The sequence below is a fragment of the Paroedura picta genome, chromosome 8, assembly GCF_049243985.1.
Source record: "Paroedura picta isolate Pp20150507F chromosome 8, Ppicta_v3.0, whole genome shotgun sequence".
Classification (NCBI taxonomy): Eukaryota; Metazoa; Chordata; class Lepidosauria; order Squamata; family Gekkonidae; genus Paroedura; species Paroedura picta.
Window position 1 is genome coordinate 102,281,720 of NC_135376.1, and position 20,431 is coordinate 102,302,150.

The window sequence follows — 20,431 nt, forward strand, 5'->3', positions numbered from 1 at the left end:
CCTGGAGCTGGCAGAAGGGACTGTCCCCTTCCAGACTGCAGATGTGCAGAGCCCCATTTGTCAGGCTTCTCCCTGTCAAAACTCCCTGCACCCCACTGACAAATAATTGGTATTATTTTTACTTCAATTAGTCCTCGCTTTCTCCCCCCCCCCCAAGGAGGCCCAAAGCAGCGTCCATCCTTCTCCTCACCACAACCCTGTGAGTTAGGCTCGGCACCCAACATGTTACCATGGAAGAGTGAAGGATTCAGACCTGGATCTCCTGGCCTGATAATCTTGCCTCTGCACCATGCGGACTCTGTTTGTAAAGGAGAACTTTGAAGGATGCCATTCCCTTCCCTGCACTCTGAAGCAGGGGCAGGGCCTTCTGCAATCCACAGCAAGATACCCCTCATTCGGCCTCTGTTGTGGGCTGAAAATGAGTCCCACACAACCTGCAGCAGAGTGGCCTGGACCGAGGGCTCTCAGCTCTAGAATGGGACATTCCTTGCGTTTTGGGGGCACAGCCTGGGAAGGCTGGAACTTGGAGCTCTCCCAGAATAGCACTTGATGGGGGTAGCGTGGTGCAGGGGTACAGCATCTGCTCAGTATGCAGACGGTCCAGGGTTCAATCCCAATTTAAAGGACCAGGCGGTGAGTGACCTTAAAGGCCTCTCCCTAACCCTGGAGACACACTGCCCTAGTGCCCCCTGGCCCCAGCCTGGAGGGAAGATTGGAGTCATTCAAGGGCTAGGCCTTGAACTCACACATTGGCTAGGCAGTGGGCTAATTGCCCAGAATGGGCCCTGTGGAAGGTAGCCTGAGGCTCCAGATCAGCGGGGCAAGGGGGCACATCTAGAGGTTAAGTAGCATCAGGGAGAGAGAATATTAGGGCGTGTCACTGGGAGGTTCCTGCTGGACCCATCAGTCTCCTTGGATAAGCATTAGCCTGCCTGCCACCTTTACTGGCCAACTGTGTAAAGCAGCTTCCTGCGTCCAGGTGCCTAAACCCCAGAGGTCAGTGCCCCTGGAGAAGGTGGCAGCTTTGGAGGTGAGCTCATTGTCATCCCATCCCTCCTGAGGTCCCCTCCCCAGGCTGCACCCCCGAATCTCCAGCAATTTTCCAACCTGGAAGTGGAAATAAAGCTTAGATCCCGGAACCTAAGCTGTCCAATGTAATATAATGGCTAGAGGGTCAATGTTGACTGGGAGGTTTTGGGTTCAGATCCCTGCCCAGCCACAAAGTTCACTGTGGTTGGGGGAATCCAGGGCCCATCAGCACCTCCCAGCTTCATGGAACAAAAGTGGAGAAGGATGGCAAATAATAAACAAGCTCTCCTCCTGGTGGTCCATGGCCTTCCAGACAAGGGAGGGAGCATTTGTGTAGCTCACGCTGACCTCTTCTTTTCCATGCTGCTTGTTCCTGATGGGAACATTCCATCTCTGTTTGCTGGACAAATAATTTGGGGGCCTCTATTTGGGGATGTTCGTCTAGGTGGAGAATCCCAGGGTGTAGCTGTGTGCTGTTTCACATGCCGTGCTTTGAGTGCTGCGGTGCTAATATCACCTTTTCCCTCCATGTGTATTCAGGCCTGACGTTGCAGCTCTGGATTTGAGCAAAGTGGAGAGGAACTCCATGACTGCTTTGGGACCAGGCTCAAGGAATGGAAGCGCTTGGCCTTTCTGACTGGAGGGGCCGGTGGGAGAGGAGCCACCCCCGGGGGCATGAGGAGAATGTCCCTCGTTCCAGGTGCTGGGATCCTTTGGGCTGCCCCTTGGGGGACAGCAGTCTAGACTCTTTCTGCTTATCTTGCTCCAGATTTCAGAGTACTGTGGCCAAGGCTGCCTTTGGCCTCTCTCTCGCACACCCAACTTCCCTGCCTGGCGTGTTCAAGGGAAGACCTGACCCTCCCAGGCCTCCTTGGTGGCACGTACGGGCCAAGGATAAGGGCGGAGTGAAGGGAGCCTGTCCAAATCACTTTTTGTCTTCTTGAGTGGAAAAGGGAGGAAGAGAAACAGGATTTTCCAAAGATTCCTGGCGACAACAGCTCCAAAGCAGTCTTTTGGTCAAATGGTTTTCATTTGCCAAACAAATGGCTGCTTTACACAGCAGCTTACTGAGGACTGTCTAATTTCGTTTAGGGTCTGGTAAAAACGCTGGCCATGAAAAACAAAGAGAAACCTTTCTCTTCTGCGCAGTTCTGTTTCAGAGAGGCGGATGCGTGCCCTTGGAAGACCCCAAAGACCCCTGGCAGCAGGAGGAAAAGGAATTAGGGGAGCCCCGTGAGAGGCGTCTCCTCGGGGCCTTACAGTGTGCATGTCAAGAGGTATCGAATCGATTGACTTGTTAGCTGAACATGTTAGATGCATCCGGGGACACCGGCGGAGAACTGGCCCTCGCTTACTGCCCTCAGTGCTTCAGGGCGTGGGCTGGCGTCCCCTTTTTCGGAGCAACCCAAGTAGCTTCCCGCTTAGCGCTCCCTTCGTGCCAGCTTTGCTCCTGCGGCTCTGACCTACGGGTGTGTGTTGGGCGTCATGGCAGAAGGGAAGGAAGTGACTGGCGTGTTGGTGGACGTGGAAGTAGCCGGTTGTGCTGGGCGGAGGAGAAGGGGCAGAGAGGGAGACAGAGGGAAATGGAAGGTAGAAAAGGTCCGGAATCGGCAGGTGTTGCTGCAGGAGAGGGGCTGCTTTGCTTGAATCTGACACGTTTTCTGGCACCACGAATGCTGAGCACTAAAGAAAGGAAGCTGCTTGTCCCTCCCCCCCCCCAAAACAAACACCCCAAACTGCAAAGACAGGGAATGACAGCCCTGATAGTCTCCAGTCGGAGCCAGGACTGTAGGCAGAAGGCCTTTTGACAATTGCCAGAGGAATGGTGTGACCTGGGAGGACGTGGGAGGGTCTTTACGCCCCACACTCAGAGAAGACCTGCAGGTGATCAGTTGTATCCCCATAAAAACAGAAATAGCCTTTTGAGTCCATGAATATTTGGTCATGCTTCTGTTTTTGCTGAGAAAGTGTCTGTATGTGAAATAAGCAGAAATAGAGTCCTTGACGAGGCATTTGGGCTGCTCGCTGGTCCAGGACAGGAAACAAAGGACAGCCCTGTGCTTCCCCTGGGAGGAAGTAAGTAGTAGCCCTATGGTATGATTCTAAATAGATTTTTCTGGGGAAATTAATCCCATTGGTTTTACTTTCTTGCCAGTGTGCCTAGGATTGCATCTGTCAAGCACATCCTCTGAAGCTAGCAGAGAAGTCCCAGATTGCATTGCCAGGTACAAGAAACAAAACAAACCCTGTAGGAATCAAAGTCAGATATAGCACACAGGAATTTTGCTTAGCCTTTTGCCAGGTAGGAACATCAGAAAAGCCCCTGCCGATTAGGCCAGTAAAGGCCCACCTAGTCCAGCATCCTGTCTCCCACAATCCCTCGGGAGAGCCAAGACCGTCCCCTGAAATCCACAAGTTCAGTGCCTCTGGATGGGGAGGTTCTGTCAGCTGCCATGGCTAGTAGCCAGTGACGGACCCCTCCTCCGTGAAATCCACCTAATCCCCTTGGAAAGCTCGCTGTTCCTGTGGCCTTCACTACCTCCTCTGGCAGAAAATTTCACATCCCACACTTTAATCACTCTCTGGGTAAGGGAGTATTTCATATATTTATCTATATTTATGTTTCAATTTATCCCCACCACTCCCGAAACCAGTCTGGCTCGTGGCGGTTTACAGTAAAAGAATAAAGTTCAGTATGACATAATAAAAATACAATATGACCCCTCAAGAATGACAATAACAGTTTAAAACCCCACCCCCTCCCCAATCTTCCTGGCCTGGCCTCAACCAAATGCCTGGTGGAAGAGCTCCGTTTTATAGGCCCGGCAGGATGACGACAGCCCTCTCAGGGCCCTCAGCTCTCCCGGGAGCTCCTTCCACCAGGTCGGGGCCAGCGCCGAAAAGGCCAGTCGAGCCTCGCAGGGCCAGGGACCGCCAGCAGATTCGTACCCACAGAGCAAAGAGCCTTATAGGGGGCAAAAGGAGACAAGTGGTCCTCCGAATAAGCAGGGCCCAGGCCGTGGATGGCCTTAAAGGTAAGAAGCAAAACCTTGAACCTGATCCGGACACTCATTGGCAAGCAATGCAGCTGCCTCAGCGTAGGCTGGACAGGGGCCCTGTTCCCGTGAGGACCCTAGCAGCCGCATATTACACCAAGGGAAGGCCCGCGTGGAGCAAGTTACAGAAGTCTGATCTGGAAGGGACCATTGCATGGGTCACCGTGGCCAGGTGTTCTGGGGACAGGTAGGGCGCTAGTAGTGCCACTTGGTGCAGACGGAAAAATGCCATTTGGGCTACCTTACCTCGGATAGGCATAGCTTTTACAAAATGGATTTTCCTCTTTTTTACATTGTGTATTATCATAAATATATTTATAGAAAACATACCCTACTGTATATTAAAAGACTGTAAGATGTCTCCTGAAAACACCAAGATGTCTGCTTTTTTATTGCAGTGAGATTCCTCTGCACCCTGTACATGTTGCAAAGTACCACACCCACAACAGAGAGATCCCCCCCCCCAAGTGTACTAGACTGGCAGGCTTGGCTGTTCCGAGGGACAGAACCAGCCTTCTGCAAGGGAGATGTTGCCTGAGAGGACTCCAGGAAAGTTTTTTAAACCGAAAGGCAGCTTTGGAAGAACACAAGAGTCCAGTGGCCCCTTTAAGACCACTGGTTTTATTCAAGGTACTAGCAGGAAAGCCCGTTGTGTGCTGTAATGCAAGGGGCGCCAGCTCATGGTTTGTTGTGGGTTTAGTGCCTCACTTGGAAGATGGTCGCTCTGTGCACAGCAGTCTTGACCTTACTCAGGTTTATGCACACCTCCTAGGTAATGTGGAATTCCAGAACACGAACCTACACCAATCTGGCTACCTTACTTCCTCTCTGCCATGTTTTCTTGACCTGAAATAGGCTAGGAGGTGCTATATGGCTGGTTGGGTGGCTGTGGAGGTATCACACACTTTTGAGACCCCACTTTCAAACACAAACGCTGCAGGGACTCATGGGAATTATAGTCCATGGACATCTGGAGGGCCGCAGTTTGACTACCCCTGCTCTAAATCATGCTTTCTCAGCCAGAGTTTTGTGGGGTCCCTTGATGGTCCTGGAAGGGTTTTCCAAATGAGTGGGAGTTAACTCATTGTTAATATATTTTACACGTTTGTTAAATATTTATTGGGTGATGTGACCATATATGGTCATGTCAACTCCCCCTCCCTCCCAAAATGACCACTGATGGGCCTTGGGTGGGTGGGTGGGCAGGGGAGGGGCCCCAGGTGTGTTTGCTCACAGCTACATTTCCCAACCATATTCTGCAAGGTTGCACCACTTCTGGGCTTTCTTGAATCCTGAAGAAAGTTGAGAACAGCTGCTCTAAATACTAGAGCTAGGAAGAAACTGGCCTTTAAGACCTATTTGTTTGGTCCTCCAGGGTAACTGGCTGGCAGCTGCGTGAGCCAGGGTGCTGGACTAGATTATTATTATTATTATTATTATTATTATTATTATTATTTAGATTTATTTCCCGCCACGCCCCGTAGGCTCGTGGCGGGTCACAACAGTCCTATCCCCATTAAAAGACTTTAAAACAATCCCAACAATCCCAACATGGCGGAAGTTCTTATTATTCCCACCCCTGCTATCAGAGCGGCAGGGAGGGTGGGGAGGAGACCTAACTTACTAGGCTTACTAGATGAACTACTGGTCTCATGTTCTACTATCTACCTGTTTCCCGCTGAAAGGAACAAGGACAGAAGCAGCATGTGGGGTTATTGCCAGTTTGTCTGCCCCTTCCTGCCAAATGACCATGGATGGAGACTCTCCAAGAACCGGCTCTCCACTAGTATTCTCTATGCAAACAGGTGCAAGCGGGGGGGGGGGTCATATAGGTGGGAAAAGCAAGCCTCAAGAATGACTGAACAACGTTTGAGTCCAGTGGCACCTTTAAGGCTCACAAAACCTTCTACGCAGAATTGAATGCTGCTCGTCTTGAAGCTGCCACTGGATGCAAACTTGGTTCAGTTGCTCCAGGCCAACCTGGCTGCCCGCCTGAGTCTATTCTCAAGAACGCCTGTGAGTCAGCCCGGATTCCACAAAGCGCATCTCCTCCCGCTGCCCCTCCATAGAGCCACAGTCCAGAAGCAAAGCACCTTCCTTTCCAAGGGTTCTTTATTATGCACAAAGGAAAGCAAAGCAGGGAGCATGTTCCACTAGGCTTTGCTGCTGTTCCTGCAAGGCGTTGCTTCACTGGAAGCTTCCAGGCTCACAAATTGAGTGTGGATTTCCAGGCCACAGAAATGGCCCTGCTCCAGCTCAAACAAGAGTCACAAACCAAGCAGGTCTGGCAGCCGTCCTAGTTGCAGGAAGAAGAGTTCTCGGAGCAGGGGCTGCACATGGATCATCTCCGTCCCACACGTTCGGAAAGGGGTCAAAAGGTCCAGTGTCTCTGCTGCAGGAAAGAACAGCCATCCCTGTTCTAGGAGTTTCGCCATGATTCTGCTGAAGAGTATTTTCACCGTATGCATTCGGTAAATTCAGGGATGCGTTTTCTGACTGCCTGGAAGTCAGTCAAGAAATCCAGAAGGGGGGAAAAGGCCCATTGCAGAAAAGGCTTCTCTCATCGTTTCTCCAGCTTTTTGTACTTTGCTTCTGGGGGAGAAAAAGAAAAAAGAAAAGCAGAGCCACTCACACCCATCCGCACCAGCCTCAGAGCCAAATTCGGCATGGCAGTGTTGTCGAGGCCCCCGCCAGGGAAGTCACTTAGAAATGCTGCAGAGTTCTTGACGGGGCCAAGGTTCCCCCTCGCCCACTGCCTCAAGTGCCGAACTGGCAAGAGCCCCTGTCCTGCCGAGGGCCTGATCGGGACGGGGCCCACCACAATGATGCCTTCAAGCGAGTTTGGCCCTTCCCCTTGGAAGTCAGCCAGCGGGCCATTTCCGTGACAACTTCAAGGATCTCTGTTTGGGGCTCTGGAATTCTCACCATCCAAGAGGGGATTGTAATGCTCATGCACTCCCACCAGAACTGCCACAAGGGGGCAGACCGTGCAGGGGAACATTCACAAGGGCCAGTCTGGCAGCCAGTGGTGGTCTTTGAGACGACCACAATTAGCTCTCACAGGCAGCACCAGCGCAGCAGGAAGCCTGAGGCACTGTTTTGCAGTGACTGCCACAGAGTCCATCCCGCCCAGCCCTCCTTTTAGAGCAGGGGTCCCCCAACATGGTGCCCGTGAGAGACAAGGCCCCTGCCCACACTCTTCCGCATGCCCACCAACTGCTTTAAAAAGTGGAGTTCTGACCAGCTGTGCAGATTGAAAGGCATCCTGTTAAATGAGGCTTCTGCCTGATATGTTGAAGTGATGCGAGTAGGCAGACAGGACTTGGCTCCCTCACATTTTGTGCTTGGCCCATTCCTGGGGCAGCCATCTTGTGACTGTGCCCACCACCCTGGGTCAGAATTCCAAAGGTGCCTGCAGGCTCAGAAAAGTGGGGGACCCCAGGATTAGAGCAGGGCTAACAAGAGGAATGGCAGGTCCCAGTATCCTCCTTGGAGGACCCCTGCCCGGCATTTCTTTTGTAAACCTTGGGGGAAAACTCCTCCCTCAGGCTGCTACCTTGGGGATGGGAAGGGGCTAGTGCCATCAATATCATAAGTCACTACCGAGCTTTTTTGAATATGCGTCCAGCTTGTAGGCCGCCTGCTCCAGCGCTGCCACTTGTTCTTCAATCAAATTGATTTGATCCAGGTACGGCTGCAGTCCAGCATCTGGAGGAAAAATGGATAAAAAACAGGAGAGGTTAGTTGCCGCCTCAACGAGAGTGAACGGTTTATCCCACCTCTTAATTCAGTCATCTGAAAGAACATGATCACGTTGTAGACAGTGTCAAAACCAAGAAGTAATGTCTCTCAGACAGCTAGCAGCTCTTTAGTAACTACAGAGACCAGATATCGATCCTGAGATTTTCTGCAAAGCTGTAAACTCTCCACAATCCTAAATTCTGTGCTCTGAATGCTGATCAGTTTCAGAAGTCTTGCGAGGGAACAATGATTGCACAGAAGCCTGTGATAGTGTGGTGAGTGTAGGGAGCGGATCCTGCATCTCTCTCTGAGGATGCAAGGAGGGTTTGACAACTTTTGCCAATTTCCCCTTTCCAGAGCAGCCTTAACATCTTCTGAAATGTTGCTCCTGTTGGGCAGGGGACCCCCAAGAATAACTTGGGAAGAGAAACAGGAGGTCTCCAGGGGAAGGGGCGGGCAAAATCAAACTCCAGTCCCTGCACCCCTGGCAACTGAGATTGGGATTGAGCCTACTGATTCAGGATAACAAACATTGAGTCCTATAGCACCTTTAAGACCAACAAAGATTTATTCAAGGCATGAGAAAGCTCACGCCTTGAACAAATCTTTGTTGGTCTTAAAGGAGCTCTTGGACTCAAATTTTGTTGTGCTACTTCACACCAACATGGCGACCCACTCGAATCTATGATTCAGGATAGTTAGTTGTTTTCCCTCAGTCTCCAGTGGCTTTCCCTCAGCCTAGGTTAGCCCAACCGCATGGGAGACCCCCAAGGGATGCCAAGGTTGCTACGCAGAGGCAAGCAACTGACTGGCTTCAAAAGGCTAAAAGGAAGGGGTGGAGGACACACAAAATGGGAGGGATATACTACAGCAGGCAGAGAAACTATAATACAGTATTTGCTGGCGTATAAGACTACTTCCCCCCCCTGAAAAACATGCCTCCAAGTGGGGGGTCGTCCTATACGCCGGGTGCACTTCAGTTGGGATAGACAGAGCTGCCCATAGTGGCCCATAGTACTGTAATGTAATGTCACAAACTCTATATTTTGAGTGGAAATGTTGGGGGGTTGTCTTATACGCCGGCAAATACGGTAGTTCAAAACTGTACAAGTGAACAAGGCCTGAAGGCACAGTGGTGCGGACAGTCAGGGAATCCCTTAACAAAAGCTGCCTTTCATAGAACAGGCCTAGCAAAAGCTTCTGCTTCAGTAATTGTCACAGCAGTTCTTCCTCTTTAAAGCGACCTTCTTGCCTCTTTGGCCGCTGCAGGAAGCCATTCAAGAAAACCCCAGCTGGGCCCATGGGTCTGACACCAAGACACAAGGCTTCTGTGGCTCATGGCCACGGTGCACTAACAGAATTTGGTGACAAATGCAAACCTCAAAGCATGGATCAGATTCAAATGAACACATCTTGTCTCTTGTCTTACATTTCTGATTCAAGTCTTTCAGGTTTCTGCTGATGTTTATAGCGATATCTTTCATTTCCAGGTATTTCAGACTCGTGAGTTTGTTCATGCTTTCCAGAAGTCTGTAGTCTTCACTCGTGGCTTTAAAGGGGTGGGTGGGGGGAAGAGAAGAGCAGCCACTTAGAGAGAGAGGCATGGACATGACACAATCTCCATCACGGTAAACATGAGGGCTGCTGCCTCATCTAGTTGCTTTCCCACTCACTCCGAACAGCAGGTCTGAAGCTCAAGTCAGCTCCAACAAGCACCTTTTGATTTGCTCTAAGCAATCTGAGGACACAAATTCCTGAGAAAGGGCGGCCATGCAAGGGGTTGGTGGCTTAATTCTAGCTACAATCATGCATGGGTCAGCTGGCTGGAAAGCTCCCCCCTTCCGTTAAGAGCAGGTGTCACCAAGGGAGGAGGTCAATTGTCCCAGAAGAGACGGGGTTCCCAGTGAACCAGGGTCTAGGCTCCCCATCAGCTTACCTGTCAGTTCACCTGTGAGGTAAATGGCCATTTTGTGAAACATGTCCTTACAAAGCTCATTGATATCTGCCTCTGCTGGCTCAGTGGCTTCTTCTGCTGTTTCAATAGCAGGATCCTCTGGGCAGAGAGAATAAGAGAGGGAGAAAGTTACGCCACAGAGCCATGAGAGCTATGTTCACCTTCAGCAAGGCCAGAGACAGACAGAAAACAAAGCCATCCCTCATATGCAAAGAATCTGGGGAATATACCGAATATTTCTACATTCTGATTTTATACCAATATGTTGTGCACCTCGTTGTGCAGGACAGTGTAGAAATTTAAAAATGAATAAATACAAAGAAATATTAAATATCGTAACAGCATTGCTCACACAGGTCGGTTTAGGTTTACTGTTTCACTGTGTCAGCCTGCAGCATCAGATGTATTCACCCCACTTGACAGCATAGCAGTGATTAAAATATCACTTCATTGCACAACTAAGAATTTGGTTTCAATTTGACTTGCACAACTAATCAGGTGAATGGATAATTTGAATTTATCTTTGGATAGCTATATGTATGTTTTTATCCCTCCCCATACAAATCAACACTGTACCAGCAATGGACTTTGCGCCTTCCAATTGGGCCCTCACCCAGACTGGCCCCGCCCACTCTCTGCCCACTTAGGCCTTGGCCTTTTATTTAACAGCAACCTGCTGTTAAAGATGGGGAAAAGTAAATCCGTAGAAATGGAAAAATAAAGCAGTTTCCTTCTGGGATACCTTCCATCCCATATTTCTGATTATGAATCTTTGATCATAGAATAGAATCATAGAATCCTAGAGTTGGAAGGGGCCATACAGGCCATCTAGTCCAACCCCCTGCTCAACGCAGGATCAGCCCTAAGCATCCTAAAGCATCCAAGAAAAGTGTGTATCCAACCTTTGCTTGAAGACTGCCAGGGAGGGGGAGCTCACCACCTCCTTAGGCAGCCTATTCCAGTGGTCCCCAACATGCTGTCTGCGGCCCGGTACCGGGCCACACAGGCCAGGGTGCCGGGCCGCGGTTCCCTCTCCCCGCAGTAAAAAACTGCCCAGGCCGCAAGCTTGCGGCCCTGGAAGCTTCTTACTGCGGGGGGGGGGGGGGAGGGAATCAGGGCCGCACCGCGCGAAAGTGCTGCACATGCGCGATTTCGGCCTTCCTCCCTTTTTTGAAGATCAGAATAACGTTTGCTCTCTTCCAGTCCTCCGGGACATCTCCGGTCCTTAAAGAGGTCCCAAAGATGATGGACAAGGGCTGTGCAAGTTCTCTGGAAAGTTCTTTGAGCACTCTCGGGTGCATTTCATCCGGACCAGGGGATTTGAACTCATCCAGTGCAGCTAAATGCCTCTCAACAACCTCTCTGTCCACGTCAACCTGCCACCCAAACACATGCTCCTCACATAACTGAAAAATCTTTTCTTGTTACAATGGGCTTCCCTGGCCAATCTTAGCTCACTCTCAGCTTTGGCCTTTCTGATGATTGATCTACAGTGCCTAGTAACCTGGAGGTACTCTTCTTTAGAGCTCTGTCTTTCCCTCCATTTCCTGAACATTTCCCTTTTCCTTCTTAGTTCCTCTTGAAGTTCTCTGTTCATCCAAATAGGCTTCTTAAAGCTCCTGCAGTGTTTTCGTCTTTCTGGGATAGTCATTGATTGAGCATGCAATAGCTCTTGTTTGAGTAGCGCCCACCCTTCACATGCTCCCTTCCCTTCCAGCATTCTCGTCCATGGTATGACACTCATCATGTCTCTGAGTTTATTAAAGTTTGCCCTATGAAAATCCAATATCGCTGTCTGGCTACAAGCTTCCTTGGCTCCCCATCTCAAAAGGAATTCTATGAGGACATGGTCACTTCCCCCTAGGGTCCCCACCTCCTTCACCTCATCCACCAACTCTTGCCTGTTGGTCAGTATTAAGTCCAGTATGGCTGAACCTCATCAGATATTCATCAGAATCCCAAAGAACAGGAAGAAGACCGCAAAGGGCCATCCAGTCCAGCCTCCCCCCTTCTCAGTGACTTAACAATATTTATGGTTTGGTCAATATATAATTTACTTTCATCTGCACCTTTCCCCTGCCTCCCACCAGAGGGAACCCAGTAAGTTCCCATTATTTTAATGTTTAATGCTCTGGAGAAAGGAGTGCATTTTACCAGCTGAGAAAAGGAAGGAGCTGGGCCAGCCATACATCAGACACCCAGTATGTGCAAGGCACAACAGAACAACAAGTTTTTATTAAAACCAAGTGGCATTCCTTAGTTATTAAAACATCCCAAACCCTAATCTTTTTATATTAAATTTCTGGCACTCCTATGTTAAGATATTCACATGTTAGATAATTAAAGTTTCATAATGCAGTTATGAAGATAAATTAGAACAAATCCCTGAGCTTTGACTTAAGTTCTGAAAGGCACATACAGAACTAGGTCTGGGTCACAGCCGTACTGAAGTTGGCACCCTACACAGGAGGGCAGATGTGACCTTGGCTGCCTTCCGAGAGGATGGCGGCTCCTCCTGGGTCTCTGCTCCAAGCAGCGGTCTCTGTTTCTATTTGCAGGGCTTCAAACACAGCATCATGGAAAAACCAGAAGTTTTGGAGATTTGTGGGGGGAGCCGAGGGAGGCCGGCGGGCCCAGAGGTGACCTCCCCAAGTGGCCACATTCTCCAGAGGAACTGATCTCCGTCGTTCCAGGGGACTCCAGGTCCCCCCGGGAGGATGGCATCCCTACGGACCTTAAGCCAGCCTCTCTTCAGTAAGAGTAAACAAATCCCGGGAAGGGGGGGATTGACAGAGGAAGGCTCCCTTCGGAAAGTCAGAGCCCAGCGCTCCCCCCGCACACTGGGATGCCAACCGCCGGGCGGGGGGGCGGGAGTGCCCTGCAGGGGCCGGCACTGGGCGGGCGGGGCCTTCCTCTCCAGGCCTGTTGGCAACCCGACACCTTGCAGGCGCGCGCTTCCTGAGCCCCCAAGGGCCGAGGGGCGCAAACTTTTCCCAAACTGCTCCGGGCGACGCTCCAGCACGCCCGCCCGCCCGCCTCCCTCCCTCCGACGCCCGCCCAGACACGCGTCCAGGCGTTCGCACGGGCTCCCTGCGGCCCTGCGCGGCCCCCGCCCGCCGAGCCCTCCTTACGCCTGACGCCTTGCGGCCGGGCCTCTCGGGCCTCCTCCGGGGGCGCCGTCGCCATGACGACCAGCCCCACCGCCCGCGGACGACGCTACTTCCGGGTGCCCCTCGCCGTCGCGCTCCGACGCCGCACCGCACGCCCACGGCGCATGCGCGCGAGCAACCGGCTCGGTGATTGGCTGCGAGGAGCGACTTCCGAGGCTGAAGAGGCGCGGGCACTCCGCTTGCACCAGGGACGTCCGGGGGACTTTGGGCAATTCTCTCTCCCTGTTGCCGCCTGCACTTGGATGCAGGCGGGTGGCCGTGTGGGGCTGAAGCCGCAGAGCTCCTTCAGAGCAGGATGTCCATGGACTACAATTCCCATGGGCCCCTGCCAGCGAATGCAGTCCGTGGGAATTGTAGTCCATGGACATCGGAGGGCCACAGTTTGCCCAGCCCTGCTTTAGGGGCTTCTCCCTGAGTAACATCACGGCCACCCCTGCTGTGGCCCATTCTCTGCTGCAGTAAGCCTCTAGTTTCTGCCCTGATGAAGAAGGGCTATGAGCTGGCAGAAAGTCATCATGCCCTTGTAGTTGCTTCCCATGCTGGCGCTAATGGCCTTGTTTGTTTGTTTATTTGATTCATAGACCGCCCTCCCCCGGGGCTCAGGGCGGTTTGCATGGGACTTATGAACAATACATAACAATCAATAACACATGAACCAACAACCATGTTGAGCATTATGTGCAGACTCTGGGGAAACTGATAAAGGCACACACTCTTGAACATTCAGATGGGTGGGACTCAGGTTGGCTCTGTTTCTTTCTGCCATGAGGCATGCCCTGCAAGCGAATTTCGGGTGGTACCCCCTCAATGAAATTGGGTTTTGTCAAAAACTCACTGGGCCCCTGCAAATGTTATGGTCCATGGGGGAAGGAAGGGGGAAGGGAGGGGAGGAGGTTAATGCAGGGCAAGATGTAAGGTGTAGCCTTATTCGACGTGTATTTCAAAGAAGCCCAACAAGGGCAAAAGGTTTATCATGACAGGAAGGCCCATGTGAGCTCTTTTTGCAAAGGGGATCTAGGCCTGCTTGAGAAAATATTTGGGCTGAGAGCAGCCATAGAGAGAGAGCTCCTTTGCACAGACAACTGTGGAGAGGGTTTGGAAAGGATATCTCAGGCAGTCCAGGTTAACAGGCTTCAGCTGCATCAAAGGGAGGAGATGAGAGTGAGGAAAAGGGAGGACTGAAAGTTAACCCTTTGTTGACTGGGTAACAGCAGGCTGAGCTCCAGAAGCTATTGGGCAAATATGATGGCATCTTTTCAAAGGTTCCTGAGGCCACTCAGCACCATCTGACACAGGAGATCATCGGCCTGTCCGGTCTAGCCCCAAGCCCCTGAATGATAAGATGAAGGAGGTGGTAGCTGAAGAGCTGGAACAGATGCTGGAGTGGGGGATCAAAGAGGAGTCGACCTCACGGTGGGATTCTCCCACAGTGGTTATTCCAAAGGAGAAGGCTGCTGTGGAATACCATTTTTGTGTGGATTATAGGAAATTGAATCAGCTAATGATTTTGGATCCCACTTATAGGGAAGAAAACTTGCTGCAGGAGCTATCAAGGGCTTCATTTATTAGCACCATGGATTTGAACGATGGCTATTGGCAGATTCCTTTAACAACGGATCCCTCAGGCAGCACTGCTTTTGCCTGCCCTCAAGGGCATGACTAACTTCCCTTCAGCTTAAATGGGGCTAGCAAGTTGTTCCAGAGGTTGATGGACCCTGTCCTGCAGGGACTTGAATTTGCCAAAGCCAGCAAGATGATGTGAAGGGACCTCACGGGTCATCTAGTCCAACCCCCTGCAGGACACTCATAACCCTCTCGCTCACCCACTGTCACCTGCCACCCCTTGAGCCTTCACAGAATCAGCCTCTCCATCAGATGGCTATCCAGCCTCTGTTTAAAAACCCACCACCTCCCAAGGACGCCTGTTCCACTGAGAAACTGTTCTGTCAGGAACTTCTTCCTCATGTTTAGATGGAACTTAGAATCTTTAACCGTTCCTGCGGTTAAATAAAAGCGTAAGGCCACCTGGGGAGGAGTTAGGGCGGGCCCTGTCCAGGATAAAAACTCAGAGGGCCCAATCAGGAGCCGCGAAGCGGCTCCTGATTGGGCCCTCTGAGTGTCCATCCAGGGCCAAGCAGCCAATGGGGAGGTGTGTGAAGCACCTTCCTATTGGCCCCTCACCAGGACAGACCAGAATTTCATTCACCCAGCCCAGTCTGGCTGCCAGTCTGCTCCTGACCACCGCAGGGAGAGGAGGTCAGCAGGGCTGCCAAGGGGGATGAGAACAGAGGCTGTGCCAGCCCTTTTCACCCCAAGGCTGCCCTAACTGTCATGTCCAACTGCAAATGGCCTCAGAACCCTGACAGAGCTGGCAGGAGGCTGCAGAGTGCTCCCCCTCCCTCCCTTCAGGCCTGCTGCGAAGGAGCCTCTGACAGGCCCTGACTGAGGGGAGGAGGCCTTTCCAAGAGCAACGCAGGGGAGACTGAGGGCCTTCCTTTAGAGGGGGGGGGACTTTCCCCTTCTGCCAAACAGTTGCCTGACAGGGAGGCCACAGAAAAGCCCATTCTCACTAAAAATACTGCTCTGCCCGGAGGTTAGACACAGCCAAGCCATGTGTTTTTCTTCTTTGCAACTCTCTGCAGGTTTGAGGCCACTGCACAGCGTTATTCTGCAGAGGAAACTGGCTCTTTTGTCTCCTGTTACATCTGCACAACAACCCTGTGCAGTAGGCCTCAAGTCTTTCAATTCAACAACAACTTGTGTGGGAAGCCTTAAATGTTTCTTCTCTACCACAACCCTGTCCAAAGTAGCCCTTTCTGCCTGGGGAGCTGATCTTTATACTCTGCAGGTGAGCTGTAATTCCAGGAGCTCTCCAGGCCACACCTGTAGGTTGGCTACCCCTGGGTTGGAAGATTTGGAGGTGGGATTTCAAAATCGTACAATGCCTCAGAGTCCAGCTTTCAAATGAGCCATTTTTGCCTGCAGTAGGGAGGGAGTGGTGCAGGAGTGTCCCTCCTGGGCTATGGGCTATGGCCAGCCCTTACCAGCAACTGTTTGTATTCTAGGGCACAGACAGGCAGACCAGCATCAGTCCTGTGAGTCTGGAAAGTGCAGGAAGATCTAAATAAATATTTACAGCCTGAAACTGTAAACACAGAACAAGTAAATGTCTGGAGACACATAGTAACTGAAATGACTTATTGGCCTGGCAAATAACCTTGGCCTGGCAAATTAAAAAAAAACCCGTATAAAAAACCTTACTAAGGTCAAGACTGCTGTGCACAGGGAGTCTTCCTCTTAGGGTTGCCAGCTTCCCTGTGAGGCTCGCTACCCCACCTCCCTCATGTAGAGTCTGCTATGGGGAGAGAAAGGGAAGACGATTGGAAAATGCTTTGAGACACCTGAGGCCTGCTGGGTCACTGCGGCCCATTCCCAGTTCTCTCAGATCTCTCACAACCCCACATACCTCACAGGTTGACTATTGTGGAGAGACGAATGGAAAAGGTGTTTGTAAACCGCTTTGAGACTCCTTTGGGTAGTAAGCAATAGGGTACAAAAATCCGTTCTTCTAAGGAGCAACCATGAAAGAAGCATGTGGCCACATAACATTTTACCAACAGTGAAAATATGGGAGACAGAAGGAACAGGGTGGACACCTGTGTACTGTGACTACCCTATGTGTATTAGGGCAGAGGGGCATTTTGGTGAATGTGGCCTAATTCACACAAGAAGGGAAATGACGCAGAACTGGGGGGAATTGGTTGCCATGTAATCTTCCCCTAAGAAGAGTCTCCAGTCTGATTTTCCCTTCACATATCTGAGGACATGGCTCTGGAAAGCTCATCTGCAACCACTATGCCAAAATTCCCAAAGGTCAGTCCTCTCCCACACTCAACGACCATTTCACACCACAGGTTCTTGACACCCGTCTCTCCACACCCATGCCCTCATTTGCCACCATGCCACCACAACCTACCCCCCACACACACATTCAACCCCATGCCCTTACAGACTGGACAACTCCTCCCCTTCCTCTTCCCACTGCCAAGCTCTAGCGCCCGTTGTATTCTTGGAGACAACAGGCTTTGCCCCTAGTCATAGAATAATAGAGGTGGAAGGGACCTCCTGGGTCATCTAGTCCAACCCTCTGCACTATGCAGGACACTCACAACCCTCTTGCTCATCCACTGTCACCTGCTGCCTCCTTGAGCCTTTACAGAATCAGCCTCTCTGTCAGATGGCTCCCCAGCCTCTGTTTAAAAATCTCCAACAATAGAGAACCCACCACCTCCTGAGGAAGCCTGTTCAGCCCCTTGTGGACTGAACATTTAGATCTCTTGGAGATGGTGTTAAAGCATTCAAGACAAACAGGCCTCACGGCCAATATTTCTAAATGTCATTTTGCCTGTAAAGGAGTTTGGGGTCACGTAGCAGGGGCAGGGACCATTTGGCCCCAAGAAGCAGTGTGGTCAATTGGCCCATCCCTAAAACCAAAAAGGACGTGCAGGCTTTTCTCAGCCTAGTCAATCAAAGATCCTGCAATTGGTTTGGAGAAATAGCAGCCCCCGTGAATGAGTTATGCTGTAAGAAAGCTCCCGTGACCATGGGATGGACTGTTGCATGTCGAGCGTCTTTTGACCAAGTGAAGAAGTGTCTGGGGCAAGCCCCTATCCTCAGGCCCCCGAGTGATCAGATGTTCCCTGTGAGAGGAGATGCCTCTGAGAGGGGCCTGGGCAGGGCTTGGATGCCAGAGGGTGAGGATGGTGAGCTTCACCCTCTAGTACAGGGGCAGTCAACCTGTGGCCCTCCAGATGTCCATGGACTACAATTCCCATGTGTTTGCTGGCAGGGGCTCATGGGAATTGTAGTCCATTAACATCTGGAGGACCACAGGTTGAAAACCCCTGCTCTAGTATATCTGAGCAGGAACCATTTGCCTAGGCAGAAGGCTTACTGTGTGATGGAGTAAGATGGTTTAGCATTGGTCCGGGGTTTGAATAAGTTGAAGCCTACCTGTTAGGGACGAATTTTGTGGTGGAGACAGATCATTCCCCATTGGCCTTTCTGCACCTCATGAAGGAAAAGAATGCCAGAATCGGCAGATGGACCCTCACCCTTCAGGACTTTCAGCTGCATAGCAGCACATAAAAGGAAGTTCCAATGTGGTAGCACAGGCTGTTTCAACAGGGGATGTGATTGTGCAGGTCTCAGGCACTGTTCTGTGCGTGTTTTTCTTTCCCTTTCCTAAAATGGTAATTAGGAGCTCTCCAGGAATTTATGATCCCTTCTGACCTTTATTTGGAGGGGCATGTGAGGACAGGCTGGTATTTGGCACCCACACAAACACAGCCTGGGTTAGGAAAGATGACAACTCCAGGCCATATATGTTTAAGTTGCCCGCCAGAGGCATCCTGGGCCAGATTTGCATAACATCAAATTGCTTAGGCTTTTGCACCTGAGTGTTATTGGGGGCAGCTGGTTCGAGTTGCCTCATTAGATCATCCTTATTGCCCCGGCCCTGGCACTTCAAAATGTCTTGTGGCCTCCTGGCTTCCCTCCGCAAGGGCTCTGTGGGAACATCTCAGATAAAGTAAAAAACTCAGGTTTTCTGGACTGCGCTCATCTCCCAGAGGGAGGGGGAGGCGAGATACAGAGAGGGTTATTGTCTCCTTTAATCTTTGTCACTCTGGTTCTCTGTACTGCTACTGTTTTGTGGTAGCCTCAGAATACCTTTTAATATACTTTTCTACAGATGCTTGGTTCTGGTGTGCTTCTTTCAAATACTCAAGGGCTACACCTGACATCTCTGCGCCTTGTGGGGGGGGGGGAGTCTGCGCATGGTATACCCCAAGGGGGACAAGAGGGAGACCCTTAAGACTCCCCCACTAACAGACAGTGGTTAACAATCAAAATAGGAGCAACGTTTCAGAGCGATTTCCCTCTTGCCAGCAAAGTCAATTCAAGATATTTAGGAAGTCTGAAAACGTAATTGACAGTGGGCTGCAGAACACGACCCACCCAAAGCAATATCTCCAGTAATGGCACAAATAGCACAGTGTTGCAGTCATGCTCTACCTACTCAGATCCAGGCTTCCTATTGGGAGGCCTATTGATGGTGCAGCTCATGCATGACAGCTTTAAATCACATGTTCAGGGACTGCTCCCATCTCCAGGTGTGTTGGCTGTGGAGATTGGGGTTAGAACCCTAAAATCCTAGAGTTGGAAGGAGCCATATAGGCTTAGTCCCACCCCCTACTCAATGCAGGATCAGCCTCAAGCATCCAGGAGAAGGATCTGCCTAGCTGCTGCTGAAAGGTCTTTAGTGAGCTCCCCTTTAAGCAGCAGCTGGACAGATACTTGGGGAGGAGGAACACAGTAGGGTGAAATTCTTGAGGTGAACTAATCCCTCTAGCTTGCTGGAATAGTCATGGCTTGAGAATGCAACAGCTCTTGTTTAAAGAGAGCTTACCCTTCACTTGCTCCTTTCTCTTCCAGCATTCTGGTCCACAGAATCACTCTCATCATGTCTCTGAATTCATTAAAGTCTCCCCTAAGAAAGTCTAGCATCTTACCACAAACTTCTCCATCTCAAAAGGAATTCTAGGACGACATGGTCACTGCCCCCTAGGGTCCCCCCCTCCTTCACTCCACCCACCAACTCTTGCCTGTTGCTCAGTATTAAGTTGAGCATGGCTGAACCTCTTGTGGGTTTTCCCATCATTTGATAAATGAATCGTCAGCCAGGCAGGTCAGCAAGTTGCAGGACTCTGGACACTTAGCAAACTTCCTTTCCCAACACCCATGTGGAAACGGTGGTCACGCATAATTACAAGGTCCTGTTGCCTCCTGCTCAAGGAGAGCAGCATCCACACCCACACCTGGGTCAGGCAGTCTGTAGCAGATGCAAGCCGCTATACTCTTTGTTTTTCCCTCCCTTACCTTCACCCAGATACTTTCCAACTAAGTGTCACTCTTCTCCTCTAGTATCTCTTGTCTTCTCCGCACATACAGCGCCATTCCACCTCCTCTTCGACCTTTCTGTTTCTTTTGAGCAACTGATATCCATCTGCTTCCCCGCTCCAGTCATGGGGATCATTCCACCAATTCTTTGTAATGGCTGCTAAATCATCTCTCTCTGTCTGTATGAGAGGCTCAAACTCTTCCTGCTGTTGCCCTTGCTTCAGGCATTGGAGTAGAGGCACCTTTGGTTCCATTTGACCTGGCCTAATGTTTGCCCCTGGCAAATAACGTACCTCTTGAATTGGGAGGGGGGGGGTCACGTGATGTTCCATTGCCATTTCCTCTTATGCCCTCTTTACCCCAACCTTAATTTTTCATTCCTCCTCTGCCCTTGCTGCTGCTTCCATCTTCCCCAGAAGGGCCTGCCTTCTATTCCTGAGCTCCAGTGGCTCTGTGCCGTCTTGCTCAACACCTTCAGACTCACGTTGTAGCACACAGAGTGTGTGTCCATAGAAGAGTAA

General features: G+C 51.0%; 2 protein-coding genes across 4 annotated transcripts in view; one reads left to right on the top strand and one right to left on the bottom strand.

The window, feature by feature from the left end:
• Positions 1–4,457, top strand: part of LOC143844071 (uncharacterized) — a 42,638-nt gene extending 38,181 nt beyond the window's left edge. For all 3 annotated transcript variants that reach the window (XM_077351088.1, XM_077351086.1, XM_077351087.1), the window contains one exon: positions 1,570–4,457. In XM_077351088.1, the coding sequence (XP_077207203.1) occupies positions 1,570–1,666 (97 nt within the window). In that variant the 3' untranslated portion in view covers positions 1,667–4,457. The remainder of the gene's footprint in view (positions 1–1,569) is intronic.
• A 1,722-nt stretch (positions 4,458–6,179) lies between these two features.
• On the bottom strand, positions 6,180–13,078 carry BLOC1S2 (biogenesis of lysosomal organelles complex 1 subunit 2). Its single transcript, XM_077351090.1, has 5 exons — positions 12,912–13,078; positions 9,763–9,879; positions 9,256–9,375; positions 7,689–7,793; positions 6,180–6,677 (listed from the first exon to the last, which is right to left on the bottom strand). The coding sequence occupies exons 1-5, from the start codon at positions 12,964–12,966 to the stop codon at positions 6,646–6,648; spliced, it is 429 nt and encodes a 142-aa protein (XP_077207205.1). The 5' UTR covers positions 12,967–13,078; the 3' UTR covers positions 6,180–6,645.
• Positions 13,079–20,431: the final 7,353 nt, after the last annotated feature.

Bases quoted from the DNA above. Each gene is read 5' to 3' on its own strand.
- BLOC1S2 (XM_077351090.1), bottom strand. From the start codon at position 12,966: ATGGCGACGGCGCCCCCGGAGGAGGCCCGAGAGGCCCGGCCGCAAGGC. The intron at 9,880-12,911 runs GTAAGGAGGGCT...CTCTCTGCCCAG, and splicing joins CCGGCCGCAAGGCGTCAGGC to AGGATCCTGCTATTGAAACA. The intron at 7,794-9,255 runs GTAAGACAAGAG...TTTTTCCTCCAG, and splicing joins GAAAGACTTGAATCAGAAAT to ATGCTGGACTGCAGCCGTAC.